The sequence below is a fragment of the Triticum aestivum genome, chromosome 5D, assembly GCF_018294505.1.
Source record: "Triticum aestivum cultivar Chinese Spring chromosome 5D, IWGSC CS RefSeq v2.1, whole genome shotgun sequence".
In the NCBI taxonomy this organism is placed as follows: Eukaryota; Viridiplantae; Streptophyta; class Magnoliopsida; order Poales; family Poaceae; genus Triticum; species Triticum aestivum.
In genome coordinates this window covers 529,059,353-529,078,817 of record NC_057808.1, presented here as the reverse complement: position 1 = coordinate 529,078,817, position 19,465 = coordinate 529,059,353, and the positions used below count along the sequence as shown (strand labels likewise).

General features: G+C 45.5%; 1 protein-coding gene across 1 annotated transcript in view; it reads right to left on the bottom strand.

Moving 5' to 3' along the window:
- Positions 1-16,619: 16,619 nt before the first annotated feature.
- LOC123123493 (heat shock cognate 70 kDa protein 2) overlaps positions 16,620-19,465 on the bottom strand; it is a 5,271-nt gene continuing 2,425 nt past the window's right edge. Inside the window, exon 2 of the mRNA XM_044544010.1 lies at positions 16,620-18,522. Within this exon, the coding sequence (XP_044399945.1) occupies positions 16,793-18,522 (1,730 nt within the window). The 3' untranslated portion in view covers positions 16,620-16,792. The remainder of the gene's footprint in view (positions 18,523-19,465) is intronic.

Genomic DNA, 19,465 nt, shown 5'->3' with positions numbered 1-19,465 from the left:
GTCTCACGTAAGCGTACGTGTAAGGTCGGTCCGGGCCGCTTCATCCCACAATGCCGCCGAAACAAGATAAGACTAGTAGCGGCAAGAAGAATTGGCAACATCTACGCCCACAGCTACTTTTGTGTTCTACTCGTGCATAGAAACTACGCATAGACCTAGCTCATGATGCCACTGTTGGGGAACGTAGCAGAAATTCAAAATTTTCTACGCATCACCAAGATCAATCTATGGAGTTTACTAGCAACAGAGGGAAGGAGAGTGCATCTACATACCCTTGTAGATCGCGAGCGGAAGCGTTCAAGAGAACGGGGTTGATGGAGTCGTACTCGTCGTGATCCAAATCACCGATGATCCTAGCGCCGAACGGACGGCACCTCCGCGTTCAACACACGTACGGAGCAGCGACGTCTCCTCCTTCTTGATCCAGCAAGGGGGGAGGAGAGGTTGATGGAGATCCAGCAGCACGACGGCGTGGTGGTGGAAGTAGCGGGATCCCGGCAGGGCTTCACCAAGCGCAAGCGGGGAGGAAGAGGTGTCACGGGAGGGAGAGGGAGGCGCCAGGGCTTGTGTTATTGCTGCCCTCCCTCCCCCCCCCCACTATATATAGGGCCAAGGGAGAGGGGGGCGCAGCCTTGACCCTTCCTCCAAGGAAGGGTGCGGCCAGGGAGGAGTCCTTCCCCCCCAAGGCACCTCGGAGGTGCCTTCCCCCTTTAGGACTCTCCCTTTTCCTTATCTCTTGGCGCATGGGCCTCTTGGGGCTGGTGCCCTTGGCCCATTTAGGCCAAGGCGCACCCCCTACAGCCCATGTGGCCCCCCGGGGCTGGTGGACCCCCTTGGTGGACCCCCGGACCCCTTTCGGCACTCCCGGTACAATACCGATAAAGTGCGAAACTTTTCCGGCGACCAAAATAAGACTTCCCATATATAAATCTTTACCTCCGGACCATTCCGGAACTCCTCATGACGTCCGGGATCTCATTCGGGACTCCGAACAACTTTCGGGTTACCGCATACTAATATCTCTATAACCCTAGCGTCACCGAACCTTAAGTGTGTAGACCCTACGGGTTCGGGAGACACGCAGACATGACCGAGACGACTCTCTGGTCAATAACCAACAGCGGGATCTGGATACCCATGTTGGCTCCCACGTGCTCCTCGATGATCTCATCGGATGAACCACGATATCAAGGATTCAATCAATCCCGTATACAATTCCCTTTGTCTATCGGTATGTTACTTGCCCGAGATTCGATCGTCGGTATCCCGATACCTTGTTCAATCTCGTTACCGGCAAGTCTCTTTACTCGTTCCGTAACACAATCATCCCGTGATCAACTCCTTGGTCACATTGTGCACATTATGATGATGTCCTATCGAGTGGGCCCAGAGATACCTCTCCGTTTACACGGAGTGACAAATCCCAGTCTCGATTCGTGCCAACCCAACACATACTTTCAGAGATACCTGTAGTGCACCTTTATAGCCACCCAGTTACGTTGTGACGTTTGGTACACCCAAAGCATTCCTACGGTATCCGGGAGTTGCACAATCTCATGGTCTAAGGAAATGATACTTGACATTAGAAAAGCTCTTAGCAAACGAACTACACGATCTTGTGCTAGGCTTAGGATTGGGTCTTGTCCATTACATCATTCTCCTAATGATGTGATCCCGTTATCAACGACATCCAATGTCCATGGTCAGGAAACCGTAAGCATCTATTGATCAACGAGCTAGTCTCCTAGAGGCTTACTAGGGACATGGTGTTGTCTATGTATCCACACATGTATCTCAGTTTCCTATCAATACAATTCTAGCATGGATAATAAACGATTATCATGAACAAGGAAATATAATAATAACCTATTTATTATTGCCTCTAGGCATATTTCCAACAGTAGGGCGTCGTGGGCGTTCTTGTTGGGGAACGTAGCAGAAATTCAAAATTTTCTACGCATCACCAAGATCAATCTATGGAGTAATCTAGCAACGAGGGGAAGGGGAGTGAATCTACATACCCTTGTAGATCGCGATGCGGAAGCGTTGCAAGAACGCGGATGAAGCAGTCGTACTCGTAGCGATTTAGATCGCGGTTGATTCCGATCTAAGCACCGAAGAACGGTGCCTCCGCGTTCAACACACGTGCAGCCCCGGTGACGTCTCCCACGCCTTGATCCAGCAAGGAGAGAGGGAGAGGTTGGGGAAGACTCCGTCCAGCAGCAGCACGATGGCGTGGTGGTGATGGAGGAGCGTGGCAATCCCACAGGGCTTCGCCAAGCACCACGGGAGAGGAGGAGGAGGGAGAGGGGTATGGCTGCGTCGAAAGAGAGACGTTCTCGTGTCTTGGGCAGCCCCAAACCTCAACTATATATAGGGGGGAAGGGGCTGCGCCCCCCTCTAGGGTTTCACCCCCCAAGGGCTGGCGGCCAGCCCTAGATCCCATCTAGGGGGGCGGCCAAGGGGAGGAGAGGGGGGCGCCACTAGGGTGGGCCTTAAGGCCCATCTGGACCTAGGGTTTGCCCCCTCCCACTCTCCCATGCGCCTTGGGCCTTGGTGGGGGGGTGCACCAGCCCACCTGGGGCTGGTCCCCTCCCACACTTGGCCCACGCAGCCTTCTGGGGCTGGTGGCCCCACTTGGTGGACCCCCGGGACCCTCCCGGTGGTCCCGGTACATTACCGATATCACCCGAAACTTTTCCGGTGACCAAAACAGGACTTCCCATATATAAATCTTTACCTCCGGACCATTCCGGAACTCCTCGTGACGTCCGGGATCTCATCCGGGACTCCTAACAACATTCGGTAACCACGTACATGCTTTCCCTATAACCCTAGCGTCATCGAACCTTAAGCGTGTAGACCCTACGGGTTCGGGAACCATGCAGACATGACCGAGACGTTCTCCGGTCAATAACCAACAGTGGGATCTGGATACCCATGTTGGCTCCCACATGTTCCACGATGATCTCATCGGATGAACCACGATGTCGGGGATTCAATCAATCCCGTATGCAATTCCCTTTGTCTATCGATATGTTACTTGCCCGAGATTCGACCGTCGGTATCCCGATACCTTGTTCAATCTCGTTACCGGCAAGTCTCTTTACTCGTTCCGTAACTCACATCATCCCGTGATCAACTCCTTGGTCACGCTATGCACATTATGATGATGTCCTGCCGAGTGGGCCCAGAGATACCTCTCCGTTTACACGGAGTGACAAATCCCAGTCTCGATTCGTGCCAACCCAACAGACACTTTCGGAGATACCTGTAGTGCACCTTTATAGTCACCCAGTTACGTTGTGACGTTTGGTACACCCAAAGCATTCCTACGGTATCCGGGAGTTGCACAATCTCATGGTCTAAGGAACTGATACTTGACATTAGAAAAGCTTTGAGCAAACGAACTACACGATCTTGTGCTAGGCTTAGGATTGGGTCTTGTCCATCACATCATTCTCCTAATGATGTGATCCCGTTATCAACGACATCCAATGTCCATGGTCAGGAAACCGTAACCATCTATTGATCAACGAGCTAGTCTCCTAGAGGCTTACTAGGGACATGGTGTTGTCTATGTATCCACACATGCATCTGAGTTTCCTATCAATACAATTCTAGCATGGATAATAAACGATTATCATGAACAAGGAAATATAATAACCTATTTATTATTGCCTCTAGGGCATATTTCCAACAGTCTCCCACTTGCACTAGAGTCAATAATCTAGTCCACATCACCATGTGATTAACACTCATAGGTCACATCACCATGTGACCAACATCCAAAGAGTTTACTAGAGTCAACAATCTAGTTCACATCACTATGTGATTAAACTCAATGAGTTCTGGTTTGATCATGTTATGCTTGTGAGAGAGGTTATTAGTCAACGTGTCTGAACCTTTCAGATCCGTGTGTGCTTTACGAATATCTATGTCATCTTGTGGATGCTACCACGCGCTATTTGGAGCCATTTCAAATAATTGCTCTACTATACGAATCCGGTTTACTACTCAGAGTCATCCGGATTAGTGTCAAAGTTCGCATCGACGTAACCCTTTACGACGAACTCCTTTTCACCTCCATAATCAAGAAAATTCCTTAGTCCACTAGATACTAAGGCTAAGTTCGACCGCTGTCATGTGATCCATTCCCAGATCACTATTGTACCCCTTGACCAACTCATGGCAAGGCACACTACATGTGTGGTACACAGCATAGCATACTATAGAGCCTACGTCTAAAGCATAGGGACCTTCGTCCTTTCTCTCTCTTCTGTTGTGGTCAAGTCTTGAGTCTTACTCAATACTCACACCTTGTAACACAGCCAAGAACTCCTTCTTTGCTGATCTATTTTGAACTCTTTCAAAATCATGTCAAGGTGTGCGTTCTTTGAAAGTATCATCGAGCGTCTTGATCTATCTCTATAGATCTTGATGCCCAATATGTAAGCAGCTTTTATCCAGGTCTTCCTTTGAAAAACTCCTTTCAAACAACCCTTTATTCTTTCCAGAAATTTTACATCATTTCGGATCAACAATATGTCATTCACATATACTTATCAGAAATGTTGTAGCGCTCCCACTCACTTTATTGGAAATACAAGTTTCTCATAAACTTTGTATAAACCCAAAATCTTTGATCATCTCATCAAAGCGTACATTCCAACTCCGAGATGCTTACTCCAGTCCTTAGAAGGATCGCTGGAGCTAGCATACCTTTTAGCATCCTTAGGATGGACAAAACCTTTCTGATTGTATCACATACAACCTTTCCTTACGAAAACTGGTAAGGAAACTTGTTTTGACATCCATCTGCCAGATTTCATAAATGTAGCTAATGCTAACATGATTCCGACGGACTTAAGCATCGCTACGGATGAGAAAATCTCATCGTAGTCAACTCCTTGAACTTGTGAAAATACCTTTTTTCACAAGTCGAGCTTCATAGACGGTAACATTACCGTCCACGTCCGTCTTCTTCTCAAAGATCCATTTATCTCGGATTTCATGGCTTCTAACCATTTGTCGGAATATGGGCCCACCATCGCTTCTCCATAGCCCGTAGGTTCAGTATTGTCCAACAACATGATATCTCAGACAGGATCACGTACCACTCTGAAGTAGCACGCATCCTCGTCGTCCTACGAGGTTTGGTGGTGACTTGATCCGAAGTTTCATGATCAATATCATAAGCTTCCACTTCAATTGGTATAGGTGCCACAGGAACAACTTCCTGTGCCCTACTACACACTAGTTGAAGTGATGGTTCAATAACCATATCAAGTCTCCACCATCCTCCCACTCAATTCTTTCGAGAGAAACCTTTCCTCGAGAAAGGACCCGTTTCTAGAAGCAATTACTTTTGCTTCCAGATCTGAAATAGGAGGTATACCCAAATGTTTTGGGTTTTCTATGAAGATGCATTTATCCGCTTTGGGTTCGAGCTTATCAGCCTGAAACTTTTTCACATAAGCATCGCAGCCCCAAACTTTTAAGAAACGACAACTCAGGTTTCTCTAAACGGTGTCGTCTCAACGGAATTGTGTGATGCCCTATTTAAAGTGAATGTGGTTGTCCCTAATGCCTAACCCATAAACGATAGTGGTAATTCGATAAGAGACATCATGGCATGCACCATATCCAATAGGGTGCAGTTATGATGTTCGGACACACCATCACACTATGGTGTTCCAGGCGGTATTAATTGTGAAACACTTTCCACAATGTCTTAATTGTGTGCAAAACTCGTAACTCAGATACTCATCTCTATGATCCTATCACAGACATTTTATCCTCTTGTCACGACGATCTTCAACTTCACTCTGAAATTACTTGAACCTTTCAATAATTCAGACTTGTGTTTCATCAAGTAAATACACTCAGCATCTACTCAAACCATCTGTGAAGTAAGAACATAACGATATCCACTGCATGCCTCAGCACTCATTGGACTGCATACATCAAAATGTATTACTTCCAATAAGTTGCTCTCTTGTTCCATCTTACTGAAAACGAGGCCTTTCAGTCATCTTGCCCATGTGGTATGATTTGCATGTCTCAAGTGATTCAAAATCAAGTGAGTCCAAACGATCCATCTGCATGGAGTTTCTTCATGCATATATACCAATAGACATGGTTCGCATGTCTCAATCTTTTCAAAAACGACTGAGTCCAAAGATCCATCTACATGGAGCTTCTTCATGCGTTCTATACTAATATGACTCAAATGGCAGTGCCACAAGTATGTGGAACTATCATTACTATCTTATCTTTTGGCATGAACATGTGTATCATTACGATCGAGATTCATTTTAGGTGCAAGACCATTGAAGGTATTATTCAAATAAACAGAGTAACCATTATTCTCCTTAAATGAATAACCGTATTGCGATAAACATAATCCAATCATGCTCAACGCAAACACCAAATCTCGATGGTATAGGGAGCATGCGATGCTTGATCACATCAACCTTGGAAACACTTCCAACACATATCGTCATCTCACCTTTAGCTAGTCTCCGTTTATTCCGCAGCTTTTATTTCGAGTTACTAACACTTAGCAACCGAACCGGTATCTAATACCCTGGTGCTGCTAGGAGTACTAGTAAAGTACATATGTATATCCAATATACTTCTGTCGACCTTGCCTGCCTTCTCATCTATCGAGTATCTAGGGTAGTACTGCTTCAGTGACCGTTCCCCTCATTACAGAAGCACTTAGTCTCGGGTTTGGGTTCAACCTTCGGATTCTTCACTAGAGCAGCAAATGATTTGTTGTTTCATGAAGTGTCCCTTTTGCCCTTGCCCTTCTAGAAACTAGTGGTTTTACTAACCATCAACAATTGATGCTCCTTCTTGATTTCTACTTTCGCGGTGTCAAACATCGCGAGTTGCTCAAGGATTATCATCTATCCTTGATATTTATAGTTCATCACGAAGCTCTAATAGCTTGGTGGCAGTGATTATGGAGAACCATCACTATCTCATCTGGAAGATTAACTCCCACTTGATTCAAGCGATTGTAGTACTCAGACAATCTGAGCACATGCTCAACGATTGAGCTTTTCTCCCTTAGTTTGCAGGCTTAAGAAACTTGTCAGAGGTCTCCGGACGACGGTGCACCTGGCCCCACGGTGGGCGCCAAATGTTGGGTGGTAGGTGCGACATATGCCAACGGGTGGCTTATCATTATGGGAGCCAGTAAGACATCGCCGGTGCCTGGAAACGGGATGAGGCGAAGACATGCACGCCGGCGGATCTTACCCAGGTTCGGGGCTCTCCGTGGAGATAACACCCCTAGTCCTGCTCTGCGGGGTCTCCGCATGATCACTAGATCAGTACAAGTGGCTACAAGTGCTCCTTGAGCTGTTTGGCTAGAGGAAGAAGAAGGGCAAGGCTAGCTCTCCTTTTCTCTCTATGTGGTGTGTGAAACTCTATGAGATCAACCCTTTGCATGGGTGCCCTGGGGGGTTTATATAGGCCTACCCCCCAGGGGTACAATGGTAATCCGGCTGGGCGCGGGTCCCAGCCGTCAGTGTCTATGCTCGCCGGCTTCTCCGCCGGTCATTGGGGCCCGCCGACTGGAGGGTCCCGCCGGCTGCCGGCTTCTTGGCCGGCAGGCCGGCCCCACCGCTTGGGGGCTTTGTCGGCGGCTGGTTACTGTTGCCTCGCCTCTGATGACGAGGGCTTTGTCAAGGTAAGCGTGGCTACAGTGTGACCGCCTTGCGAGCTCTCACTGTAGCCTTACCTCGTCTTGTCTCCTTTATGGGGCGCATGCTTCGAGGGAGGGAGGTAGCCGGCTATTGGGAGCTGGCCACATCCCTGGCCGACTAGAGGAGGCCAGGCCACCTTCAGATGTCTCTATGGCAAAGGGGCCCGCCGCCCACGGGCCGTACTGGCACCTGTCGTGGGTGACATCGAGGCCAACATGGCTACAGGGCCAGGCCGGACGGGGGATGGCTGACCCGTACGGCGCCCTGTGGCCATGCTTGTTCCGGGATTCGGGGGTAGTTGGCTGTACTGCGGCCACGCCCCATCCTATCGCCGTTATGTGGGTACAGTCTTTAGTGGGTGCTGTCTTGGCCGGCTTCTGGGAGTCGGCTTTCTTCATGGCCGGCTTCTCGGAGTCGGCTTTCTTCATGGCCGGCTTCTCGGAGTCGGCCCTGGGGATAGCCGGCCGGGGGAAGGCGGCCCTATGCTTTGTATGCTTGAAGGCTTGAATGGCCTGATAATTTTTCGAAGAGCCAGGGGGAGTCGGTTAGGCTACCCGTAGCCATTTACTCCGACAATGCCCCGGAAGGCATCCCATCTTTTTTCAACAAGTAACGGTATGTTTCGGTTTTTGTTTTGTTCACGTGATATGCGTAGATCTTGGAGCGTCCTGTGTTTTTCTTTTTATTTTAGTAATGCACCATGCTGGTATGAGATAGTCCTTGGTTGATTTATGGAATGCTCTTTGCACTTCACTTATATCTTTTGAGTATGGCTTTGTAGAATGCTTCATGTGCTTCACTTATATCATTTGAAGTTTGGATTGTGTGTTTCTCTTCAAATGGAAAACCGTTATTTGTAGAATGCTCTTTTGCTTCACTTATATTTATTATAGCATGAGCATGGTCTTTTGTAGAAAGAATTAAACTCTCATGCTTCACTTATATCTATTTAGATAGTCAACAGGAATTGGTCATTCGCATGGTTAGTCATAAAATCCTACATAAAACTTATGGATCACTGAATATGATATGTTTGATTCCTTGCAATAGTTTTGCGATATAGAGATGATAATATATGGAAGGTACTAGTAAATGGTTGTGGTTAGTAATAATATTGGTGTTAAGGTTTGTGATTCCCAAAGAATGCACGTATAGTCTCTTGTTATGCTAAGAAGTTGGAGCATGATTTATTATTGATTGTCTTCCTTATGAGTGGCGGTCGGGGACTAGCGATGGTCTTTTCCTACCAATCTATCCCCGTAGGGGCATGCATATTAGTACTTTGCTTCAAGGGCTAATAAACTTTTTCAATAAGTTCGTGAGTTCTTTATGACTAATGTGAGTCCATGGATTATACGCACTCTTATCTTTCCGCAATTTGCTAGCCTCTACGGTGCCGTGCATTGCCCTTTCTCACCTCGAGATGTGGTGCAAACTTCGCAGGTGCATCCAAACCCTGTGATATGATACGCTCTATCACACATAAGCCTCATTATATCTTCCTCAAAATAGCCACCATACCTACCTATTATGGCATTTTCATACCCATTCCGAGATATATTGCCATGCATCTTCCACGGTTTCGTTTTTATGACTTGAGCATTCATTGTCATATTGCTTTGCATGATCGTAAGATAGCTAGCATGATATTTTCATTGCTTGTCCTTTTTTATATATCCTTGCTACGCTAGATCATTGCACATCCTGGTACACTGCCAGAGGCATTCATATAGAGTCATATTGTTCTAGGTATCGAGTTGTAATTTTTATTTCTTTTGAGTTGTAAGTAAATAGAGGTGTGATGATCATCATTATTCATTATTAGAGCATGTCCCAGTGAGGAAATGATGATGGAGACTATGATTCCCCCACAAGTCAGGATGAGACTCCAGACAAAAAGAAAAAAAGAAGAAGAGAAAAGAAAAAGTGAGGCCGAAAAGAGACCGAGAAAAAAGAAGAAAAAAAGAAAAAACGAGAGAAAAAGAGAGAAGGGGCAATGTTACTATCATTTACCACACTTTGCTTCAGAGTAGCACCATGTTTTTCATGTAGAGAGTCTCACATGTTGTCACTTTCATATACTAGTGGGAAATTTTCATTATAGAACTTGGCTTGTATATTCCAATGATGGGCTTCCTCAAATGCCCGAGGCCTTCATGAGCAAGCAAGTTGGATGCACACCCACTTAGTTTTCATATTGAGCTTTCATACACTTATAGCTCTTAGTGCATCTGTTGCATGGCAATCCCTACTTCTCGCATTGATATCAATTGATGGGCATCTCCATAGCCCGTTGATTACTTTTTTGTCTTCTCTATGTTTACCCCTATCATCATACTCTATTCCACCCATAGTGATATGTCCATGGCTTGTGCATGTATTGCGTGGGGGTTGAAAAAGCTGAAGCGCGTTAAAAAGTATGAACCAATTGTTGGGTTTGTCATCGGGGTTGTGCATGATAAATACTTTGTGTTAAGAAGATGAAGCACGACAAGACTTTATGATTTTGTAGGGATAGTGTTCTTTAGCATTGATATTTTGAAACACATGATTGTTTGTTGGGATGCCTGAGTATTGGTGTCTTTATGTCAAATTATAGACTATTGCTTTGAATCACCCGTGTCTTAATATTCATACCATGATTAGATATATGATTAATATTATGCTACGTAGCATTCCACATCAAAAATTATCTTTTTTATCATTTACCTACTCGAGGACGAGCAGGAATTACTGATACGTCTCCGTCGTATCTATAATTTTTTTATTGTTCTATGCCAATATTATACAACTTTCACATACTTTTGGCAACAATTTATATGATTTTTTGGACTAACATAATGATCCAGTGCCACTGTCAGTTCCTGTTTGTTGCATGTTTTTTGATTCACAGAATATCCATATCAAACGAAGTCCACACGCGATAAAACTTTACGGAGATTTTTTTTGAATATATGTGAATTTATGGAAGAAGAATCAACACAAGACGGTGCTCAAGGGGCCCACTAACCACCAGGGTGCGCCCGGGGGGGTTTGGCGCGCCGTGGTGGTTAGTGAGAGCCTCGTAGGTCGGTTGACCCCCTTCTTTTGCTGCAAGAAATATAGTTTATGGAAAAAATCATGTTAAATTCCAGCCAGTCGGAGTTACGCATCTCCGTGGATTTAAGAAATGGTGAAGGGCCAGAAAACAGGAACACGAAAACAGAAGAGAACAGAGAGATAGATCCAATCTCGGAGGGGCTCTCGCCCCTCCGCTGCCATGGAGGCCATGGACCAGAGGGGAAACCCTCCTCCCATCTAGGGGGGGGCAAGGAAGAAGATGAAGGAGGGGGCTCTCCCCCCCTCTCTCCCGGTGGCGCCAAAGTGCCGCCAGGGCAAGGATCATGACGGCGATCTACATCAACAACCTTGCTACCGTCAACACCAACTTTCTCCTCCTCTATGCAGCGGTGTAACCTCTCTATTTTTTATTGCAATTCTCTACTTAAACGTGGTGCTCAACACTATATATTATTATCCAATGATATGTGGTTATCCTATAATGTTTGACTAGATCTGTTTTGTCCTATGGGTTGATTGATGATTGTGGTTGGTTTGAGTTGTATATTTTATTTTGGTGCTGTCCTCTGGTGCCCTCCATGTCGTGCAAACGTGAGGGGTCCCCGATGTAGGATGTTGCAATATGTTTATGATTCACTATGATGGGTGGCTAGAGTGACAGAAGTTTACGCCCGAGTAAGGGGGTTGTTGCGTATGCGATAAAGAGGACTTGATACTTAATGCTATGGTTAGGTTTTATCTTAATGATCTTTGGTAGTTGCGGATGCTTGCTAGATTTCTAATCATAAGTGTATATGATCCAAGTACGGAAAGTATGTTAGCTCATGCCTCTCCCTCATAAAATTGCAATAAGGATTGCCGGTTTAGTTATCAATTACCTAGGGACAAATAACTTTCTTGTGTGATAAAAATCTTTCTACTAAAAACTAACTTTTATTATCTCGCAAAGTACTCGTAGTTTATTTTTGCAAAGTAGTTCTAGCATCACACCTACAAAATAGTTTCATACTTGTTTTAGGTAAAGCAACCGTTAAAATATGCGTAGAGTTGTATCGGTGGTCGATAGAATTTGAGGGGATATTTGTTCTACCTTTAGCTCTTCGTTGGGTTCGACATTCTTATTTATCGAAAAAGGCTACAAACGATCTTCTATACTTATGGGTTATCAGTTTTTTTAAAAAAATTGTTTGGATTGCTTACCACATCTTTTTGTGGTCTTATGGGTTATCAGTTGGTCAGGCGGGGAAGAAATGAAGGTCGTCTCGTGGTCGAAGCGATGAGGGGGTTGCGCGCGAGTGTGGTGGCTTTGCCTGCGGGAGGACTGCAGTGATGTGGGAGGGATTGCGTCACGCGGGCACCACGTTACGGCCCTGCGGGAGGGTGGCGGCCAGCAGAGGCTGGAGTGGTGAATATGGAAGAAGTTGAGCGGGGTAGCCGACAGAGGAGCAGGCTGCGGGAGATCCCAACGTTGTGCACTGGAGGAAGCCTGCGGCCTATCGATCCCGGTGGGAGCTCGAGCGAGAGGGTAGGTGATGGTGTAGCAGAGGAGCCTCCGCCTAGGTTCTAAGACTAGCCATAATGGGTAGTAACATACACTAGTAACATACATATTTCCCTAGACTATGTTACTACCTCAATAGTGGGTAGTAACATAAGTGTGGTAACATGCAAAGCTTCATTTATTACGTTATAGACTCATATTGCATTGGGACATGTGATGTTACAGTAACTAGCTAAGTTACTAGTACTACATCTCTCCTCATTAACTCATTGTCACATAAGCAAAATTGCTGAGTTGGACTCGATGTTACTACCGAAGTTACTCCCACTGTTGCTAGTCTAACGAGCTCGAGCAGGTGTCGCGTGTGTGGGGCTCGGCCTAGGCTCGACGAGCTCGAGCTCGAACAGTCGCACTCCTGGATATGTGGTGCCTACGCTGGACAACCGGCGTTGACGTTTCTCAGACCGTCACTCAATCAGTTGGTGCATTTTTGCTAGTAGTTTTTTTCTACTAATATGCTCTGCTATTTCCTAATCTACTGCAGTTGTTCTTTCACTACGGGAATCTTTCCTATTAATTGTTTAGCTACTATTGTTGAATTGCAACTTACCATTTCTTGTTGTACCCATGGCAATTTTGCCATGTTTGTAGGGGAAAACATGATGTCATGACAAGCCAAGTTGTTTATCTTGTTAAATTTGCCATATCTCAACATTTTTTGCCATGTCCAATTTCTCTTCCCAGGGCAAAAATCGCCATGATTTTGAGGGAAAAACCTAATTATTACAGGTCTCAACATTTACGTGACATTTTTACTTTTGTTTTTACAGCTGCATATACTTTCCATGGAAATTTTTCATCTATTGTTTATTAGCTATTGTTGCTGGATGGCAACTTAACCCATGGTAGTTTTGCCGTGTTTTTAGGGGGAAATATGATGACATGACAAACAAAGTTGTTAAATTTGCCATATTTCGACATTTTTCATTTTTCATCATATGATGGTAAATTCATTTTTTTTAGTAAATTACTTCTTTTTACCATGGTAATTTTTTGGAATTATTTTCGAACAAACCTTATCTCCTGCGTTTTTTAATCAAGGGCAAGTTTTGTTATTTATTGTTTGCCCCATAGCACACATAGGTAAATTAAAGAAACTTCACTATGTGTATTTTAACCAATAGTTTCCATGTTTTTTCTCTAGGAAATGGCGTCTTGAGGCTTTGACAGCTCGTGGCCCAATGTCGGAGGTGTTCATGCCGGGGTCGTAGCATAGCAAACTATATCGTTCGCTTGGTCCCCCCAGGTAGATCAAACGAAACGTTCGATTTCACTTCCTCCCAGGTCTGACGTTTGCCCCAAATTGGGGTCCAAATTTAAAACAGTGCCAACTCTTTACCTCATCTTCTGTATCCTTAATTTCTTGTAATGAATTTTGTATTTTCCATTCTTTTGTGTGCAATTAATGGAGAAAAAAAGGGGGGTTAGTCCGGTTGGAAAAATATATGTGCGGTGCAACTGCAGCTACGCGTATGGCCTACGGTGTCAGCGTGATCCGGTTCACTTAGTTTAGTGTGTGTTTCGAATTCTGTATGCTCAAGTCCAAAACAAAAAACAAAAAACAAGAAACTGTGGGCTCGCAAGTTCAGCTGGCCGCTATACAGGACAGCTGATGCATCACTGCTGGACCGAGTTGTATATGAAACTTCATCATTCCGCTTTGTGGGGCGTAGCTTTAGCAGTTAGGGTTCTGCTGAGCTTTACTTGTTTGTTCCCTGAAGAGCTACTCTGTTCATCTCTAATCCAGGAAGGAATCTCCCAAGCCTAATCAACCTTACACATCTTCTCCCATTCGACGGGAAAAATTTAAAATCAGAGAGCTGTAAAATACTGAAAGGTGAGGTATAATGTATGCTGCAACGGTCAGTGACAGGTAGCCTAGCCAAGCCTGCAAGACATTGGTCGAACAAGCTTACGTATTTCGGAGGATCTGGGCTGCGCTACACAGGATTTGCGGTGAAGGACTGAAAAAACTTACTCCATTTTATATTTCGCCTTGAGAAGGAAGGTGCGGAAATGGAGAAATTTTACCCTCAAACAAAAAAGGAGAAATTCTCGTCAGAAGAGAGAAGGAACCGCAATGCGAAACTTGGAAGATGTGAACACACCTCAAGGTTTTTTCGGGCAACCGGGGCCCGTTGGTGGATGTATTTTATGCGTGCATGGGCCACCGGAATGGCAGGAAAGCTCGCCCATGGGCCATGGCCGGTCTGCCGTCATTGTAAAGCCCACAACACACACACACTGAGAACTAGGCCAGCGCCGACCCTACTCAACTCAGGTGATCAGTGGCTATAATATACCTCGCCGCAATACGAGGGGGTTAAGCAAAGCAGGCGCCGTCAGAACGCGTTTCACAACCGCCGGTGAAAAGGCGACGACGAGCGCTCGCTCGCTCGCTTTACTTGTTTCAGCGGAACAAGTGCTTGGCCTGGTATGTGCGGGAGACAGCATTATATCTGGTACGTACGGCAGATTAAAGAGGATCATGGCAGCACTAATGATGATGATCATGGGGGATCTCCTTCTTTAGGGTGTGTGTACTCTGTAGTGTAGGGTACATCGTCGTACGTCGGTGTGGTGTGGTGTGGATGCCTGCCGCCGCTTTGGCCCTGCAGAATTATTGCCTACATGACTCATCGGGGGGATCAGATCAGCCCCTGATTAAAGCCAAAGAAAGAGAGGGAAGCGGCGGATTTAAAAGGCGATCAGGCGGACCGACATGTCCCTCCCTCATCGGAGCTCATATCACACTGAGGGCAGGAGATGAGATTATGGGAGCGACACCACACCGCAGGAAGGATGTGAGCGAGGAGATTCGTTCCTGGCGCTCTGCTTTGTCACCCCTCTACTCTGCTCTACATGATCAGATGATGATGCGTCGGTTTGAGATGATCACTCAACTCAACTGGCAAGTTTTGCTTTCTCCAATAGCATGTACGGAGTATATATTTGGATGCCTATATATTTATATAGACAATGGTCTATAAAGATTCCTCATATACACATTCAGTTTTGCAGCAGATATATTTAAGTAGTATCTTATAGTAACTACCATTTGAACAGCAATTCAAACAATTTCTAGCTGCAGTGGTTAATCCTAACAGCTACTCCCTCCGTCCCATAATGTAAGACGTTTTTGACACTAGTTCTATCAATCGTAGTTCAAACGATCTATCTATATACAGACACCGATGCTCAACAAGTCAAGAAAACTCTCGTCTTCTTCCATCTGCAAAAATTTGATAGAAATTTCATAGAGCAGTACCTCATATAGCCTAACTAGCAGCAACAATATCTAACAAAATTCACAAGTCTCAGCTAGCATCCAACATAGGAGTATTCATTTGTAGCAGCAGAGTATCTAGGCTCTGAATAAATCTACACTACAGAGCACTGACTGAATACATTCAGTAGAAGCCAATCTTTCTCTCTCCCTCACCAATAGCAGCAAATATATATATATATATATATATATAGCGGCAAAATGTATTTCCATAGCAGCAAACGTATAGCAGTACTTTTTTTTTTGCGGAAGGACGTATAGCAGCAACTAACTAAATGGCAGCCACGAGCCCAATCCACATCATTCCTATTCAACTGAGCCGCTGGTGATCTTCTTCCCTGGCCCTTTCCTGTCCCCAAATCCTCTTCTTCCCCAGCCCACCGCCCTCTACTTTCCCCTCAAGCCGCCACCAGAGCAGCGGCGTCCAGGCCGTCGACTCCCACGGCGTTTCTCCACTGCCGGATCTGGCGCAATTTCTCACTATTCGGATCAGTGATCTGAAAACAAAGTAACTCTTATCACTAAGAACTACTCCCTCCGCTTCTAAATAGAGATTTCAATATGAGATGTATATAGACATACATATTTGGAATCTCTAAAAAAGCTTAGATTTAGGAACGTTGGGAGTACAAAGAAATTTCTCGAAAATGTCTTCTTCATGATACAATATTTGGAACACTGCAAGACTAAAGTGAAGGGATGACAAAAGACTTTTTGCAACGTCAAGTTAGTTGCCCCAAGCGCTCCCTTGGAGAGGAGTCTACCACAAGAGTTTGAGCCTGGAACATAGCCCCCAACCCCGGCATTTTAGGTTGAGCTCAAGAAAGAATTTCTAGAAGTCATAGCCTGAATAGCTCTGGAGTGCAGCAGAAAAGGATGCAGACTTGTAAGGAATACCCTAACGTGAATGGCATGCTGCAACTTAACTCTGAACTCGAATACAGAGACAACAGCCAAATTTAAGCTCTAAGAATTCAGAATGAAATCACAGGTGTAGGTAGTACAAACAATAAGCATTAAGCTGAAATCAACAATGAGCCAAAACATGCATCATTGCATTGTTTACGACACTGATGCTACAGACCAAAAGTACAACAAAACTTCCAGCCCAGGTGATATGATTGGCACCCAGGACTGAATCAAATGGCGTATATGAAAGCGACTAACTTAGTCGACCTCCTCGATCTTGGGGCCAGCACCGCCGCTGGCAGCCGGCGCGTCCTCGTCCATGCCTCCCGGCATGTCAGCACCAGCGCCCTGGTACATCTTGGCGATGATGGGGTTGCAGAGGCCCTCCAGCTCCTTCATCTTGTCCTCGAACTCGTCAACCTCACCAAGCTGGTTGGCGTCAAGCCACTGGATCGCAGCGTCGACAGCGTCCTCGATCTTCTTCTTGTCGTCAGCGGGCAGCTTGGAGGCGATCTTCTCGTCCTGGATGGTGTTCCTCATGTTGTAGGCGTAGTTCTCCAGGGAGTTCTTGGCGTCAACCTTCTTCTTGTGCTCCTCGTCCTCAGACTTGTACTTCTCTGCGTCCTGGACCATCTTCTCAATGTCGTCCTTGCTCAGCCTGCCCTTGTCGTTGGTGATGGTGATCTTGTTCTTCTGGCCAGTGGTCTTGTCCTCAGCAGAGACATTCAGGATACCGTTGGCATCAATGTCGAAGCAGACAGTGATCTGGGGAACACCCCTGGGTGCAGGCGGGATGCCGGAGAGCTCAAACTTGCCGAGCAGGTTGTTGTCCCTGGTCCTTGTCCTCTCACCCTCAAACACCTGGATGAGCACACCAGGCTGGTTGTCGGAGTAGGTGGAGAAGACCTGCTCCTTCTTGGTGGGGATGGTGGTGTTCCTGGTGATGAGCACAGTCATGACTCCTCCAGCAGTCTCAAGACCAAGAGACAGTGGGGTCACATCGAGGAGGAGAAGGTCCTGCACCTTCTCGTTCCCCTCACCGCTGAGGATTGCAGCCTGCACGGCAGCACCGTAGGCAACAGCTTCATCAGGGTTGATGCTCTTGCAGAGCTCCTTCCCGTTGAAGAAGTCCTGCAGCAGCTGCTGAACTCTGGGGATCCTGGTGGAACCACCAACAAGCACGACATCATGGATAGTGCTCTTGTCCATCTTGGCATCCCTCAGGCACTTCTCCACTGGCTCCATGCACTTCCTGAAGAGGTCCATGTTGAGCTCCTCAAACCTGGCCCTGGTGATGGTGGAATAGAAATCAACTCCCTCAAAGAGTGAATCGATCTCAATGGTGGTTTGGGCAGTGGAAGAAAGGGTCCTCTTCGCCCTCTCACAAGAAGTCCTGAGCCTTCTCAAAGACCTGGGGTTTCCACTGATATCCTTCTTGTGCTTCCTCTTGAACTCTTGGACAAAGTGGTTCACCATACGGTTGTCAAAGTCCTCCCCACCAAGATGAGTGTCACCAGCCGTGGCCTTCACCTCAAAAATACCCTCCTCAATGGTAAGGAGGGAGACATCAAAAGTGCCACCACCAAGGTCAAAGATAAGCACATTCTTCTCACCGACACTGGTAGCCTTCTTGTCAAGACCATAGGCAATTGCAGCTGCTGTTGGCTCGTTGATGATACGCATCACATTAAGACCAGCAATAACACCGGCATCCTTGGTTGCCTGCCTCTGGGAATCATTGAAGTAAGCAGGCACGGTGACAACAGCATTCTTAATAGTTACTCCTAGGTAAGCCTCGGCGATCTCACGCATCTTGATGAGGACCATGGAAGAAATTTCTTCAGCTGAAAACTGCTTGTCCTCACCCTTGTACTGCACTACAATCATAGGCTTGTCTGCTGGGCCAGGAATAACCTTGTACGGCCACATCTTAATATCACTCTGGACAGGAGCATCAGCAAACCTTCTGCCGATAAGACGCTTCGCATCTGCAGGGTTTCATAAACAAACGGACTGTTAGAAAAATTGGCAAGTTCCAACGGTAACACAAACGAAGACATTGACCCAAGAATTTGAATGAATTCATCAGCAATGGTTAGCTTAAAAAGACAGCTGACCAATTTATTAACTTGGTGGTACTAGAGGATGGATTTTATTTTGAAGTTCTTATAAAGAATATGTTAGACAAAGAGTGAGCTTTGATGAAGTATCCACTTAAATTTATAAATTTCAAACCAAACAATCTATCCCTTACTCATACATATTCCTGCTTGTCTTTATTATAGCATGAATAAGTCACAAAATATTGCACAAGGAACTGAAAGCATGTCTCACGCATTCTTGCAGCCCATATGTACATATATAATTCAAAGTTCTTCCAAAAATATTTGGATAAACACTTCAATTTTGATGAATAACCACAACCTCAAACCATATAGTGTACCCCTTAAATTGTTCTGCAGAGCAACTTTGGGATAAAAAATGTGGTTCCAAATTAAACCGTTCTATGCAACTTTCAAGAGGCTATGTGTACCTTCCTAAAACTTTATATTTCTGTATAGGTCTTTGTTTGGCCTTGAATAAATCACAATACTGGAAAAGTAAATGAAAGCATGTACATGGTTCATATGCACTTAAGTCAAAAGATCCAGATAACCACTTGAATCTTGGTGAAAAATCCACATGACCTCACAAACTAAAAACCATTTTTTACCCCTTATATTGTGGTAGGAGCAGTTCTGGGATAAGATAAGTGGTTTTCAAGTTAATGGTGTTATGCGGCTTTTCCCTAAGGTTCAAGAAGCTACGTGAACCTTACTTGTTACATGCAATCCAGTGACCACATATAACCTGCACATAATTGCACCCAGGTACAATATGATAATAAAAAACATGGGTAATAAATCGCTAGGTACATTGTGGTAGGAGCAC